This window comes from Macaca fascicularis, chromosome 16 (assembly GCF_037993035.2).
Source record: "Macaca fascicularis isolate 582-1 chromosome 16, T2T-MFA8v1.1".
Taxonomy (NCBI): Eukaryota; Metazoa; Chordata; class Mammalia; order Primates; family Cercopithecidae; genus Macaca; species Macaca fascicularis.
This window is the reverse complement of record NC_088390.1, coordinates 86,409,152-86,424,464: the sequence shown is the minus strand read 5'-3', so window position 1 is coordinate 86,424,464 and position 15,313 is coordinate 86,409,152. Positions and strand designations below refer to the sequence as shown.

General features: G+C 56.7%; 1 protein-coding gene across 31 annotated transcripts in view; it reads left to right on the top strand.

Annotated features, from left to right (window-relative positions):
• The window catches only part of TBC1D16 (TBC1 domain family member 16), a 98,611-nt gene that overhangs the window by 17,516 nt on the left and 65,782 nt on the right, over positions 1–15,313 (top strand). For 18 of the 31 annotated variants that reach the window (XM_074020820.1, XM_065532456.2, XM_015438923.4 and 15 more), the window contains exons 2-3: positions 1,894–2,136; positions 4,438–5,035. In XM_074020820.1, coding sequence (XP_073876921.1) covers positions 1,956–2,136; positions 4,438–5,035 — 779 coding nt within the window. In that variant the 5' untranslated portion in view covers positions 1,894–1,955. Of the gene's footprint in view, positions 1–1,893; positions 2,137–4,437; positions 5,036–9,567; positions 9,759–15,313 lie in introns of those variants that run through there. The other 13 variants (XM_074020817.1, XM_045376536.3, XM_074020815.1 and 10 more) reach the window with 2 other exon arrangements.

Below are 15,313 nucleotides of genomic sequence, written 5' to 3'. Positions count from 1 at the left end.
ATGGGAAGGCCACTCCTGGGCTGGCTGGAACATCTTTGGAATATTGTGCTTGAGAAGTCAGCAGCCATGGAGACAACTGGAAATACACAAACAGGGTTGCGGGAGGCTGAAGCACGGAGGGGGTCAGAGGAGGGAAGCAGAGAGGCAGACAGCGCTGACCACCTGGTCCTGGGACGGTGGCTATCACCACTGACGTCTGCCCCCTGCCTCCTGCCAGGGCGGGAGCCAGTTCTGCTGAGCCAGCGGGGACCCCCCCTACCCACCCACCCTCTGTCCCAGAGCCTCGCCAAGTGCTGGGGGTGAAAAGGAGGTGATTTAGGGACCACCCTCAACCAGCTCTGGATCTTTGGAGAAATGTAAAAAATGCAGAAAGTTCAAAGAACAAGATCATATACCTGGAGACCCTCTGCCAGTTGATAATGTTTAATTTTTTATTGTGGTAAAATACATCCAAGGTAAAACTTACCACTTTAACCATTTTTAAGTATCAGGTTCGGTGGCATTGAGTACATTCAGTGTAGTCAGTGGACAGAGCCGCTGCCACTGTCCATCTCCAGGACGCTTTTATCCTCCCAAGCTGGAGTCCTGTCCCCCTTAAACATGACCTCCCCATTCCCCCCACCTCACCCCCTCGCACCCACCGTTCCACTTCCTGTCTCTATGAACCTAACTACTCTAGGGACCTCACACGAGTAGAATCGTGCAGTACTTGTCTCTTGTGACTGGTTTGTTTCCCTTAGCGCAATGTTTTCGGGGTTCATCCATGCCGGAGCAGGCGTCAGACTTTCTTTTCAAGGCAGAATAATCATCCCTTGTACCACATTTGGTTTATTCACTCCCAGTTGCTAATTCTTTTTTTTTTTTTGAGATGGAGTGTCGCTGTGTCACCCAGACTGGAGTGCAGTGGCGTGATCTCAGCTCACTGAAACCTCCACCCCCTGGGTTTAAGCAATTCTCCTGCCTCAGCCTCCCATGTAGCTGGGACTACAGGCGTGTGCCACCACACCTGGCTAATTTTTGTATTTTTGGTAGACGTGATGTTTCGCCATGTTGGCCAGGCTGGTCTCGAACCCCTTACCTCAAGTAATCTGCCTGCCTCAGCCTCCCAAAGTGCTGGGATTACAGGCGTGAGCCAGTGCACCTGGCCTGTTTATTTCTTTTTTTTTTTTTTTTTTTTTTTTGAGACGGAGTCTCGCTTTGTGGCCCAGGCTGGAGTGCAGTGGCTGGATCTCAGCTCACTGCAAGCTCCGCCTCCTGGGTTTATGCCATTCTCCTGCCTCAGCCTCCCGAGTAGCTGGGACTACAGTTGCCCGCCACCTCGCCCGGCCAGTTTTTTGTATTTTTTAGTAGAGACGGGGTTTCACCATGTTAGCCAGGATGGTCTCGATCCCCTGACCTCGTGATCCGCCCGTCTCGGCCTCCCAAAGTGCTGGGATTACAGGCTTGAGCCACCGCGCCCGGCCTATTTCTTTTTAATGAATTGGAAGGGCTCACTTGTGCTGACGCAGGTGGTAAACTGGGAAAAGAGAACGCCTGGAGGTTTTTGTGAAGTTGCTGAGGTGGGAACGGGGTTCCTGTAGCTTAGTGGTTCTCCGTGGGAGGGATTTTGTCCTCCAAGGCACATTTGGCAAAGCCTGGAGATGTTCTGGTTGTCATACTGGGAAGGGAGGTGCTAGTGGCATCCAGAGCCGAGGGACGCTGCTCAGCCTCCTGCGATGGACAGGGTGGCCTGGCCCAGGTGGAGAATGTGGCCTACCCCGTATAGAGCTGGGCACCAGCAGGATGCACCCCTCTGGTTAACCAGTACCCACTGGGTGCCGAGGCGACACGTACTGCTGTGAGACAGGACGCAAGTCCACGACCTTGACCATCTCCTCTCTCTTCCTCCCCCAGGCAGGTCTTGACGAGCCCTGCCTGGGCTGACGCGTGCGGAGGATGGAAACACTTGCCCGGCAATGTCTCTGGGCCGCCTCCTTCGCAGGGCCTCCTCCAAAGCCTCGGACCTCCTGACCCTCACCCCTGCTGGCAGCGGCAGCGGGTCCCCCTGTGTCCTGGATGGAGAGATCATCTACTCCAAGAACAATGTCTGCGTGCATCCGCCGGAGGGGCTGCAGGGGCTGGGGGAGCACCACCCAGGTGAGCCAGGGCAGGCGAGGCTCCAGGGTCACAGAGCCCAGGTTATTTTCTGAGTGAGGGCTCTCAAGGCCCTGGGCCACAGCACGTAAGAGAGACAAGTGTGTTTGGTTCCTTTTCCAGAGCATGTAACTAACTGCAGCTGTCCTCCCGGAAGGAGGGTCTGGGGGTGTTAAGTCTGGCTCATGGCAGGCTGGGTGAGTCCCTCAGCCCTGCTGCTTCCAGAGGGAGGGACAAAAAGATGATCCCTGAGGCCTGCCTGGCCCCTTGTCATTCGTGTGAATGACTTGCAACAAATAAATGCATTGCTTTGTTCATCTGTTGCTTTATTTAATTTGCACAACCACCTCATGGGCGTGGCCAGGGCCCCAGCAGGCCTTTTAGATGGGTAAGGACGCTGGTGTTCAGAGAGGCTGAGGGACTCTTGGCTGCACAGTGCCAGTGTGCGGTGGAGGTAGGGCTGCAGGGCAGTCTCTGGACTCTTTCTTCTCATTTCTTCCTGTTGCCGTCCCCTTCCCTGGCTGCTAAAAAGATATTTCAGGGCCCTGCAGCCTAGCTGTGGCCTGCACTGGCACACCCTAACATTTGCTTGGCCTGGGCAAGAGTACAGACAGAAGGCCCAGACAGATGGCAAAATAGTAAAGTTATCGTCTGGGCACGGTGGTTCACACCTATAATCCCAGCACTTTGGGAGGCTGAGGTGGGAGGATTGCTTGAACCCAGGAGTTCGAGACCAGCCTGGGCAACAGAGTTAGACTTCATCTCTATTTAAAAACAAAGTTATACATTACAGTGAGATCTGGGCACTTTATACAAATTATGTTTCAGTGGAATACTGAATACATTTTAAAACAAGACAAAAGTTTAAATTACGCCAATGCCAATGAAACATTTAAAGCGAGTGTTCTGTCCCCCTGCCTTGATAAGTGTATCTTTAAAGCCACTGGCTGGTTGGCTGCGGCTGTGTGGGCAGGGGCTTCTCTGGAGTGCCCTAGAAAGGGGTGCAGGTTCTGGGCGATGCGGCCCCTTGACCCGGAGGTCGCCTGGCCTGAGGTCTTCTAGAGAGAGAGAGACCGGGGAGCAGCCGTCTCGGACCCTCTTGCTGATCTCAAAGCTGCGTGCTTCCAGGATGTGGAAACACTTCTCAGCCTCAGGCTCATGTTACCCTAATGCACAGCTGGCTGACATTCCCCACATTTCCCAGCTTCTCTTGGCAACAGGAGCAGTGCTTAGGAGATTCTAGGGGTCTGAGTTGTGGAGACCTGGAGACTGGGTGGTGGAGGCCCAGGAATTGGGATATCCCAAAGCTGCTTGATGGTGTGTTAGGAGATGCCACCTCCCGCCAGAACTGAGCACTCACCCACTTGCTCTGGCCCAGGAGAAATTGCTCCTTTCCATGTCCCCAGCAACCCCGTCTGTGACGCCAATGCTCACCTCTAAAGGTGGCCCCTTCCTCCAACAACCTGCATTTTAAAAATGCCACGAGTGCCACTCGTGGTTGGAAAAGATCCAAATACCACCCAGCTTGGATGAATTGTTTTTGTGCAATGGAATGAAGTCTCCAGCCTCCATCCCTCCTAACAGTGCTGTGAAGCCATGAAGCTGGGCGCCTGGGCTGCTGGGCTCACACACACAGGGAGGCCTGAGGCAGGTGAGCCCTGGGGCCAGGGTTGGGGCTCTGAACACAGGGAAAGCCCCTGGTACTTGGAAAAGCGCATGGCAAGCCTGAACGGGTGGCTCATCGCCTGCGATCCCAGCACGTTGGGAGGCTGAGGTGGGTGGTTCACTTGAGCTCAGGAGTTTGAGACTAGCTTGGGCAACATAGTGAAACCTTATTTCTAAAAAAAACCAAAAAAATTAGCTGGGTGTGGTGGTGTGCACCTGTAGTCCCAGCTATTCAGGAGGCTGAGGTGGGAGGATTGCTTGAGCCTGGGAGGTGGAGGTTGCAGTGAGCTGAGATTGTGCCACTGCACTCCAGCTTGAAGCACAGAGTGAGACCCTGTCTCAAAGGAAAAAAACAAACCCAAAAACCAAAAAGAAAGGTGCATGGCAAGCTGGTGCTCGGGGACCAGTGCCCCCTGGATCTGCTGGACGTGTGTTCTTAGAAAACATGCGTAGCTGGAATTCATTTCAAGCTCCCCAGTTTCCCGCTGGTGTTTTTGCTCAGGGCCAGGCTGTATCTGAGGCCGGACTGGCACTTCACTGAAGGGCGGTGGCCTCTCCGAGCAGCTCGCCAAAGGTGCCACAAGGGCCTCATCCACAGCCTCCTGGTCTCTAACACACCGTCCCCCTGGCTCCTCACAGGTTACCTGTGCTTGTACATGGAGAAGGATGAGATGCTGGGAGCCACCCTCATCCTGGCGTGGGTCCCCAACTCTCGCATCCAGAGGCAGGACGAGGAGGCCCTACGCTACATCACGCCCGAGAGCTCCCCCGTTCGCAAGGCACCCCGCCCTCGTGGCCGGCGCACCCGGAGCTCAGGAGCCTCCCACCAGCCCTCCCCCACGGAGCTGCGGCCCACCCTGACCCCAAAAGATGAGGACATCCTGGTGGTGACCCAGAGCATTCCGGACGGCGTGCTCGCCAGCCCTGCGCTGGAGGATGAGGAGAAGCTGGCTCAGGGCTTGGGGGTGGATGGTGCCCAGCCAGCCTCGCAGCCTGCGCGCAGCCCCTCTGGGATCTTGTCGACAGTCAGTCCGCAGGATGTCACCGAGGAGGGGCAGGAGCTGCGGCCCGAGGCTGGGGAGGAGGATGGCTCCTTGGAACTGTCAGCTGAGGGCGTGAGCAGAGACAGCTCCTTCGACTCAGACTCAGATGCCTTCTCCTCGCCCTTCTGCCTCTCGCCCATCAGCGCGGCACTGGCTGAGAGCCGCGGCTCCGTGTTTCTGGAAAGCGACAGCAGGTGAGTTCCTGGTTCTGGGTGTGGGCTCTCGGGAGGCCCCCAAGGCCTGACCTGGGCAGGAAGCAGTCACCTGCATCACCTGTGATGCTAGGTGAGCGCTGGAGGCATCTGCCCGACCTGCCTGTGACTGTGGCTATGGCAGGAGCCCCTCCCCGAGGCGAGGGCTTCAGCAGGGAGTCCCCACTTTCCACTCCACTGAGAGGACTGTGAAGGGTGCGCCGGGGCATCCACATTCTTCTCTCTCCTTGAGCCTTACTAGGACTAAACAGGCCCTGCCAGGTCTGACAGGTCCCTGACCAAGGCCAAGCCCCCAGGAGTCCTTGTCCCTTCTGTTCCCATCTCCGGAGGGGCAGGAGATTGCCAGTCCTCAAGCAAGTGCTCGCGAGGCCCGGTGGCATCATTAGGCTCACGCGCAGGGCTGGCCTAAGCCCAGATGTGCTGCTCCGCTTGGTCCCCAGCTCCCCGCTCTGCCCTGCAGCCCACCAGGCACGTGACCTGGCCCCCTGTGGTCCCCGGAGGTGTTAGCCTCCCTCTTTCTTATAGCTGTGGAGGATGGAACGTAGTCCCGGGGCAGTGTTGACCATATTCACTTGACTCGGCAGCTGCTCTGCACCCCGGGGAGTCCAGCCGGAGTACCTGGACTCCTTGGTGGCCACGCTTGCAGGAGCTAGAGTTGGACCCATGCCCTGTGGGGAGTTCCCTGGGTCTTGGAACCCAAAGAGACTTTCCTGAGTGGGGAGGGTTGCATGGTGCCACGAGGGTCCTCATGGCCTTGGGGTGAGTGCCAGTGAGGTCGCATAGGCATGGAGCCCCATAGCCAGCACAGGGGCCGTGCATCCAACTTCCACAGCCCCTTCCTATGCCCTGGCCGTGGTCCTTATGCTCATTAGATTTCTAGGCAAATAATGATGGTGACCACAGACAACAGTAAGAACTGACATCAGTCAGCAAGCAGGTCATTAACTGTTGAGCTCGTGGTGTGAGCTGGGCGCATGCTGGACGTGGGTGGTCCAGGCCTCGCCTGGGCGCTGGACACCACGGGCTGTGGATGGTACACGTGTGTGCTTTCCACAGCCCCACGCCCTGTGAGGTGGGCCCTCATCTTATCCCCTGCTATCGAAGGGGAAAGGGAGGCTCAGAGAATGTCAGCAACTTGCCAGGCATCACCCAGCCAGTGCCCGGGCCAAGCTGGGATGTGAACCCAGCTGGGTCTGCCCCAGGGCTGCAGCATAAAAGGTCACCCCAGGCCGATTAAGCCAGGGAGTGGCAGGGCATGACGTAGGGACACAGGCTTTGCTGGCCACAGCGGGGGTGACTGGGGACAGGTTCTTCCCTGATTTTATCCCTCCAATAAGATCAGGGTGAACTGATAACATTCATCTCAATTATTTGAGAGTGCAGATAAAAGGACTCCAGGTCCCAGGAGGCTTGCTGAGCTGGGTGGCGTCAGGGGCCAGGGAACCCGAGGGGGTGGTGGGGGATGGGGACCGAACGCTGGTCCTGGCCTGGGTCCTGCTGGCCGGACTCAGTCGGAGCTCCCCCTGGTGGTGCCAGGCCGACAGTGCAGCAGAGCCTGCGGGCGTCCCCATGTCCCCGCATCCCCAGGGCCCAGGCGAGGGGAAGGTCCCAGCTGTGTCCCAGAGAGGTGGTGGGGTTGGCCCACGGTCTTGGGGCTGAGGACTCCGTGGCAGAACCACAACCAGAACCTGGCCAGTCAGCGCTCTGTCCAGCAGCCCCATCTCGTAGGGAGCTCAGGTTTAGGAGTTAGGGAGTTGAGTGCTGGTTGAGTCCTGGCACCCCTGGTAAGTGTGAACCTGGGAAATTCTTTCTGTTCTTGGAGGCTCGGTTTCCCTGTTTGTAAGATGAGGCTGGTAATGTCCACTTTCTGGGGGTATTGTAAGAATGCACCCCGGTTCCCCTTTCCCTGCCCTCCGCCTTGCTGGTTCTCCAACCTGGCTGCATGTGGGGTGCTCCTGGGGGGAACCTTTATACAACGCTGATGCCCAGGTGCCTCCAGGTTCTTCTAGAGTAGTGATTCTCACCCAGGGCCGAGTCTGTCCCCAGGGGGTGTGTGGCAATGCCAGGAGACACTTTTTTGTCACAACTGAGGGTAGGGGTGTATTGACATCAGTGAGCAGCGGACAGGGGTGCTGTGCACTCACTCTGGAAGCCAAGCTGCCCCTCTGCCTGGGACCCGCCGGGGGCCTCCCATCATTTTCAGGATGAAGTGTCATCTCCTTCACTCGGGGTCGAAGGCCCACCACCATCTGGCCCTGCTGAGCGATGCCACCTCCCTTCCTGCCCCCGCACTGTGCACACCTCCAAGTTCGTCATCCTCTCTGCCTCTAGATCTCGTGGGGCTCTCTCTACCTCATGCCTTTGGCCAGGGATCCCCTCGGCCTGGGCTTCTTCCTCCCAGTCTCTCCTAACCGGCCAGCTTGTATGTTTGAGACTCAGCTCCTGGGGCGGGGCACCTTCATGTCAGCTTTTGGTGGAGGCTTCTCTATTCCCCCCAACCCTGGGCTGAGGAGGGCACTCCCCATGGCCCCCTTCTCTGCTCTGACACTCGAGCCCCCACTGAGATACCCCGTCCGCCTGTCCGTCCCCAACTGCTGGGAGGCAGATGGTGGTGAAGGAGCAAATTTTGGGGCCCAACAGATCTGTTTCCAGTCCTGGCATCACCCGAGTTGTGTGTGATCTTGTGGCCATTACCTCCCATGTCCAAAACATAGATTCCTCACGGGTGTGAAATGGGGCCAAGAACCCCCGTGTAGGCCGAGCACGGTGGCTCAAGCCTGTAATCCCAGCACTTTGGGAGGCCGAGACGGGCGGATCACAAGGTCAGGAGATCGAGACCATCCTGGCTAACACGGTGAAACCCCGTCTCTACTAAAAAAATACAAAAAAACTAGCCGAGCGAGGTGGTGGGTGCCTGTGGTCCCAGCTACTCGGGAGGCTGAGGCAGGAGAATGGCATAAACCCGGGAGGTGGAACTTGCAGTGACCCGAGATCTGGCCACTGCACTCCAGCCTGGGCGACAGAGCGAGACTCCGTCTCAAAAAAAAAAAAAAAAAAAAAGAATCCCCTTGTAGGGCAGAGTTGGCGTGAGGGTTGAGTACCAGCCTGGGGCATGGGGTCAGCAAGCCTGGCCTGGGACTCATCCCCACCCAGAGACCGTGACTGGGGGTGCTTACCGCAGCCTGGTCCTGCTCCTGATGAAGGCTCAGAAAATGCCTCTTGGCCACGTGGCCGCGGGCTTGGTGCGGCTTCACTCCTCAGGCCTGTGTCCGCCCGGTCCAGGCGGGGCTTGCTGAACCTGGCGAGGTGCAGCTTTGTGCTGGGACGAGGTGGATGTGGATGGGACTCTCCTCACTCCTCCGGAAGTGTGTGCTTTGGTCCAGGCTGTGAAAACAGCCTGTCTCCAAGACAGACTGCTGGGAGCTTTCTTTTTATTTTAAAAAAAGTAGATACAGAGGCCGGGCGCTGTGACTCATGCCTGTAATCCCAGCACTTTGGGAGGCCAAGGTGGGTGGATCGCTTGAGCCTAGGAGTTCAAGACCAGCCTGGGGAAAATGGCAAAACCTCGTCTCTATACAAAATACGTAAAAATTAGCTGGGCATAGTGGTACATTCCTATGGTCCCAGCTACTCAGGAGGCTGAGGCAGGAGGATGGCTGGAGCCTGGGAGGTGGAGGCTGGAGTGAGCTGTGATCACGCCACTGCACTCTAACCTGGGTGACAGAGAGATACCCTGTCTGGAAAAAAAAGAAAAGAAAAGCAGACAAGGATTCTGAAAGGGGCTGGGTGAGCCCTGGAATCTGCATTTCCCTGGTCTTCCCTTGCTCCTGTGTGCTTCTGGCCCACAACGTGGTAGACGCAGGAAGCAGAGGCGGCGCTTCTTGCTCCCTCCCCATCCCCCGGGCCTTCGTGTGATGGGACTGGAGATCTTGGCTAAGGTGGTTAATTGTCCTAGACGCTGTAGAGAAGGCGTCCCCAGCCCAGTTGCCCGTGAGAATGCCCTGGGCAGCTTTACAAATCCTGATGCCCAGGCTGCACCCAGACCAATTAAACCAGGATCGCTGGAGTAGGGGCCCAGGTATGGGAATGTTTTGAACTTCCTGGGGGTTTCTGAAGTGTAGGCAGCGTTGAGAACCCCTGCTGTGAAGGGGCTCAGAGAGAGAGAGAGAGAGACAGAGAGACAGAGAGACAGCGCGAGTGAGAGAGCGAGCGCGCGCCTGGTGCTCTGGGGTGGGGAGGGGCGTCAGGGCCGAGGCCCCCAGAGGACTGGCCACTCCGCAGGGGTGTTGGTGAGGACTCGGGTGCACCCATCGCCACTCTGAGGGGTGGGACGTCTAGTAATAATTAACTGTGTGGTTGAGTCCCCCGGGAGGGCAGAGCAGGTAGACCGGCTCGAGGGTCCCCTCTAGTGGTGGATCTGAAGAACTGCACGTGCAGGCTGCGTGTCTGGCTGGGATTGGCCAGGATAGACAACGCCCCCACCCACCGTGGGGCCGAGGGTCCCCCAGGTACGTGGTTATTTGGCAAGTAGTTCACAGAAGAGCGGAGGGGTTAGAAAAGCGTCCCCTGGGCTGCCCACATTCGTGTGCTACCTGTAGAGTATGGCCAGGTGGGGCCTGGAGGGTGAGCCCACCTACCAAACCCAGGGGTCTCCTTTGGAACCCCCAGCCCCCAGTGCAGCGACGGCCTGGAAATCCTTGACCAAGTGAGTATTCAAGGCTGACTTGGGGGATGGGCTGATAAGGAGAGCTGCTGTGCCAGTGCGAAGTACTGCCTCCTGGCGCTGAGACCCCAAGACCCTGGGCTTCCCCGAGCCGGGGGTGAGTCCTGGGCTGTCTTGGTCCTGTACCCTCCTCAGTGTCAGAAAGCAAGGCTCTGGGGTGTGCTGGGGAGGGTGACCACCAGGCACGACTGGTCATCCTGCCCTTGGTTTCTGTGCTGGCAGGTACCCTCCAGCCTAAAAGGCCAGTTGGGTGAGGGTATGGAAAAACGGGGCACCATGGGGCCGGCACCGTGTCCACTGGCCCTGCTCTGGGGATGTGCATTGATGACCTGGATAAAGAACTGAAACAAGCCTGGGAAACATAGAGAGACCCCGTCTCTACCAAAAAAGAAAAAAAATTAGCTGGGTGTGGTGGTGCACACCTTTAGTCCCAGCTACTCCGGAGGCTGAGGCAGGAGGACTGCTTGAGCCTGGGAGGTGGAGGCTGCAGTGAGCCATGATCACACCAGTGCACTCAAGCCTGGGTGAAAGAGCGAGACCTTGTCAAAACAAAACAAAATAAATACCAGATTCTGCTCCCTAAGTGAAAATGTCTGTTCTGGGCCTCATGCTAAGAAAGAATCCAAATTACATATAGAAAGGCCAAAGTGGCCAGCATGTAGCTCAGGCCTGTAATTCTAGCACTTTGGGAGGCTAAGGCGGGCAGATCACTTGAGGTTGGGAGTTCAAGGCCAGCATGGCCAACACAGTGAAACCCCGTCTCAACTAAAAATACAAAAATTAGTTCAGCGTGGTGGCATGTGCCTGTAATCCCAGCTATTTGGGAAGCTGAAGCAAGAGAATTGCTTGAACTTGGGAGGCAGAGGTTGCAGTGAGCCGAGATGGCACCCCTGCACTCCAGCCTGGGTGACAGAGCTAGACCTTGTCTCAAAAGAAAAAAAAATTAGAAAGACAAAAGCATCTGCATGAAGATGTTCATTGTGGTATTCCTTACAGTGGAGAAAAAGGGGCAGATCATAAGAATCCAACAGCAGAGGAGGTGGATCGACTAAGGTCTCTCTAAGGTCCCTCTATTGGATCAGGGAGTTTCCAAACCTGGGCTCACAAGCCCCTGAAATCTTACCCCACCTTTTTCATATGAGGAGGGGGCACCATCTGACTTCCCAAAAGGTCTGTGACCCATAAAAGGTTCAGAAGCTCAGTGCTGCCAGATAGAAGATGTGGGATTGACAAGGACTGTCAAATAGTCCATGCTGTGTTGCAGAGTAGCAATTTACAGTGAATCAGACACAAAGCAAGAAACAGGTTATGATTCTGCACATTGCAGTTAAACTATGTGAAGACGCCTGAGGTGCGGATGAGGCTGTCACAGCAGGGCTGCCCAGCAGAGCTTCTGCCAGGACAGACAGAACCCAGGTCTGCGCCATCCTGCACAGCAGCTGCTGGCTTCATGCAGCTCTTGAACCCTTGAAATGGTGCAAGTGCAACCGAGCAACCGAATTTTTAATTTTGCATAATACGGATTAATAAAATTGTTTTTAATTTAAAAATGTTTTTAAATTTCGTTTTTAGAGACAGAGTCTCACTCTATGGCTCAGGCCGGCGTACAGTGGCGGCAGCACAATCACAGCTCACTGTAGCCTCGACCTCCTGGGCTCGAGTGATCCTCCCACCTCAGCCTCTTGAGTAGCTGGGATTGCAGGTGTGCGCCACCAGGCCCAGTTCATTTATTTTATTTTATTTTTTAGAGACAGAGTCTCACCGTGTTGCCCAGGCTGGTCTCAAACTCCTAGGCTCAAGTGACCCTCCTACCTGGGCCTCCCAAAGTGCTGGGATTACAGGCATGAGCCACGTGCCTGGCCTTGATTAATATAAACTGGAATAGCACCTGTGATCAGTGGCCACGGCAGTGGATGGCAGAGGTTGAGAGGAAGATGTGTCCATATGTTAGCCTAGTGTGATTATGAGCACTTTTTAAAAAGAAATTTCTGTTTTCAAAAATGTTATTCTGTGATTATATTAAGCTTAAGATGAAAACCAATGTATAAAAATAGACAGACAGGGAGAACCCTGCACATTTGGGCGGGTTTAGCATCTCCCACTGCCCTTCATGCTTGCTAATTAATGAAGAGGCCTCCAGGGCAAGCTGGTCACTGAGGTCCTTCCAGTGACACCAGTGCCACTGCCCTGCTACCTTAGGTCCCGTGCCACCAGCGGGGCCTCCCCCTGGGGAAGTGAGTGTTTCCTTCTCTCTCCCCAGGTCCTCTTGTCATTCCCAGCATGTGTTCTCGAGGCAGCCAGTCTAGGCAAGACGGTGTCTGGGTGTTGGGAGGGGCTGGGTGGCCTGGCCTCAGGGTTTGGCCACTTATTACTGTGGTTTCTGTCATACAGTTCCTGCCAGGTCAGACTTAGTCCAGGCGGGTTGGTGCGGCCACAGGTGAGCAAGGGCCAGGAACAATGTGCTGCCCACCCCCGGGGTCCTGCTGGGACCCCCTGCCCTCCCTCTTTCCTCTTGCCCTTTCCTGCGCACAAACTGGACACCTCATCCCAAGCATCGCCGCTTCCCACCCTGCTCCCTGCAGCTGGAATGTTCTCCTCTCTCCTGCTGAAACCCCAGCCCACCTGCAAGCAGAGAAGACTTTCTCCTCCATAACCCTGCTGGGACCTGAGTTTTCTCTCTGGAGAGATCCCATCACGGCCGCGTGCTGTTCCCTACGTGCGCCACCATGCCCGCGTGCTTCCTCGCGGGGCCCTCCCAGTGCCTGGGCCGGTGCTGTCAGCAGAGCGTCTTGCAGTGCACGCGGTCCTGTGCCTATGCCCCACTGTGTGTGGTCACCACGCCCTGGAAACACGGCAGATGTGGCCAAGCAACTGGACTTTGGTCTTTCTTTATCTCCAATGAATGTGAAGTTTGATAGTCACAGCGGGAGGCTTCTGTGCCCGACAGCACAGGACTGGATGCAATGTTCCTGGGAGGATGGAAGGTGGACCCTAGAAACGTAGCAACCCTCCCAGCAGGACAGGCCCGAAAAATTCTGACAAAAGTAATGGGGGAAAGATAAGATGATAAGATAAGGCCCCTTTACTCCCTCAGGGTGGCCGCCATCGTGGGGGCAATAGCACAAAGGTTCACCAGGAGCCGACCAGTGCTTGGACAGCAGACCCCAAGGGGTGGCTATTCCCCACCTCACATGGCTTCCCTGGCAGGTGCCGGCCCACCCCGCAGGGCATGCAAGGCAGAAATAAACGGCATCTAAGTGCTTTTTGCCTTTAGGAGGAACAGGCTCCCTGTCGATCAAGTATCAGTAGCAGTGGCTGAATTATTAATGGCGTTATCATTCATCGTTGGTGTAACGGCCCCTGTCCTCCCACACAGCACAGAGGACAGAAATGAGGCTCTCGGGGAAGAGTCCAGTCTCAGAATAAACTAGAATCAGTGCGCTCGGTGGGCCAGGACCCATTGCTGGGAAGCATCCTTGCAGGAGCTCCCATGGAAGGCCCTGGGGGTGTCACCCTGGCCTCGCAAAGGTCTGCGCAGGCTCTGGATCCCTTCTGCGTTTCCTGCCATTCCTTTTCTGCCCAACCCTCCAGGCAAGCCCGAGGCAGATGAGAAACTCCTAGAGATGGGCAAAGAAGTGAGCGGTGGCACACGAATCAGGACGCGCTTTGCCCTTCCCGTCTCTGTTCCGGGGTTCTGGGGTGCAGCAGCTGCCCAGCAAATCAGAGCCCAGAGCAGGAGAGAGGGGGACGCAAAGCGGGGGACGAGGAAGGGAGTGGGAGGCAGGGGTGGAGAGAAGGGCACGTGAGAGGGTCCAGGGTAGGAGACAGCAAGGAGGGGGGCAAGGAGTGAGTGGGGAGGGTGGGCCGTGCATGTCTTAGGGGCCACTCCAGCAGCAGCGGGGACCAGGGGTGGGTGCAACACAGATATCCAGGAGCTGCCGCTACCCAGGGGAGGGACAGCTGGGTCCCAGAGAGACCTCAGAGGTGGGATGGCCCGGACCTGGGAGGGCTGCATCCTCCATTCCTCCCAAATTTCAGGATCAAGTCACCGATCCCCGTCGTGGGCCAACCAGGGTGCCCGGGGATGCCCTGAGAGCGCCCGCCGCCCCCTGAGGATGCTCCAGGAACCCCCGCCCACCCCTCCCGGGCCCCAGCACAGCCTGGCAGCCGGGAAACCAGCAGCTCCTGAAGATCTGTTGTTTGGGTTTGTTTGTGCTTCTGTAACCGGGAGCTGAGATTTATTTCTTTAAAACATCCCATTGCCCGACACCCTGCAATCTGTTCTGTGTGGCGTTCAGACTAATCTCGTCTTGTTTCTGTAGCACTTGGCAGGCTCTGTGTGGCGTTCCTCCCTCCCCCAGACTCCCCACCGCCCAAGCCAAGGTGGCCACTACCAGCTGCTCTGCCTGCGCCCAGAGGGTGGCCGATGGCAGGGGTCCGAGGGAAACTGTTACAGGAAGGGCAGCTGGCTGGTCCAAGCCCCGTGGACTGGCGTGTGGCCACGGTCAGTCTAGAAATGGCCACAGGACATGGCCTCGTCCCGGGAGTCTCACTGCCAGGTGGAGAGGCCAAGCAGGCGCCCAGCCGAGCACCGGCCCCTCCCTGGCTGCCCCTCAGCTCCGGGAGCTTGGAGGGGCTGCCAAAGAATTAGGCCGGGACACCACCATGCCCAGCCCTCTGGTGTGCGACTCTGGCGTGGCTGTTTGGCTCACACATGATGTCTAGGCAGAGAAGGGGCTGGCAGGCTTGGTTGGGCGAGGCCTGTGAGTGGGCAAGCATTGGTCAGAGGCCCAGCTGTGAATCGAAGCCCCACTCAGGACCCCCAGGGGTGGCCTTGGATGATGCTGAACTACTCTGTGCCTCAGTTTACTCCTCTGTGAAGTTGGGGCATTATGGGGGTTCAGGAAGGCTGTGCATGTAAAGCTCCGCACAGAGGGCTCAGTACAGGGCATTAAACAGTCATCATCACTGTGTATCTGACTGAGTTACCAGCCCCGTTGGATGTGCTTGTATCAGTGTCCTGAGGCTGCTGTGACCAAGGACCACAAACTGGCTTCTTGAAACAAGAGAAATTTATTCTCTCACAGTCCTGGAGGCCAGAAGTCCAAAATCAAGGTGTCTGCAGAGCCAGCCTCCCTCTGGAAGGTCTAGGGGAGGGTCCTTCCTGGTCTCTTCCAATTTGGGTGGCTGCAGGCATTCCTTGGCTTGTGGCCACATCGTTCTGAACTCTGCCTCTGTTGCCACATGGACAGGGTGTGTCCCTTTGTGTGCCCTCTCTTCTTCTCATACGATGCCAGTCATTAGATAGGGCCCACTCGAATGCAGGGTGACCTCGTCTTAGCTTGGTGACGTCTGCTGAGACCCTATTTCTGAATAAGGTCGCATTGGGAGCTCCCATGTGGACACGAATCTGGGGGGAGCACTGTTCACCGCGACACATGCTCTATGGGTGCTGACCTGAATCCCAGACACAGAGCCTGATGTCCGTGTGGTCATCACCCCATTTTAGGAAAGGGTGACGCAGAGCTCAAGCCTCC